Source organism: Cariama cristata, unplaced genomic scaffold (assembly GCF_000690535.1).
Source record: "Cariama cristata isolate BGI_N322 unplaced genomic scaffold, ASM69053v1 scaffold5654, whole genome shotgun sequence".
NCBI classification, from domain to species: domain Eukaryota; kingdom Metazoa; phylum Chordata; class Aves; order Cariamiformes; family Cariamidae; genus Cariama; species Cariama cristata.
This window is the reverse complement of record NW_009612248.1, coordinates 1-358: the sequence shown is the minus strand read 5'-3', so window position 1 is coordinate 358 and position 358 is coordinate 1. Positions and strand designations below refer to the sequence as shown.

General features: G+C 67.3%; 1 protein-coding gene across 1 annotated transcript in view; it reads right to left on the bottom strand.

Annotated features, from left to right (window-relative positions):
- Positions 1-354, bottom strand: part of GAS6 (growth arrest-specific 6) — a gene marked incomplete at its 5' end in the record, with an annotated part of 42,094 nt that extends 41,740 nt beyond the window's left edge. The window contains one exon of the mRNA XM_009698525.1: positions 250-354. Within this exon, the coding sequence (XP_009696827.1) occupies positions 250-354 (105 nt within the window). The remainder of the gene's footprint in view (positions 1-249) is intronic.
- Positions 355-358: the final 4 nt, after the last annotated feature.

Sequence of the window (358 nt, the reverse complement as noted above, 5' to 3'; positions counted from 1 at the left end):
GCGGCTGTCGCGCGGCGGGCCCCCGCCCTGGGCGCCCCCCCCAGCCCATCCTCACCGGACAGCCCTGACACAGCCCCGACGCGGGCTGAGGGCTTCCAGTCATTCACCTAATGGTTCTGCTTCCTCCTCCTCCTCCTCCTCCGAACGGCCTCCCCAGCTGTGCAGGCAGCTGGCACCCAGCCGCAGATGGATGGAGGGCGAGTGAGAGGGCAGAGCTGGGCAACCCACCCGAATCTCCTGGGCCCTTACCGTCTCGGGGTCGTTCTCAAACACCTCCCGGGCCTCCTCCTTGCTGCAGTGCTCCTCCACGCACTCCCTCTCCAGGTGCCCTTGCTTGGTCTCCTCGAAGATCTGGTAA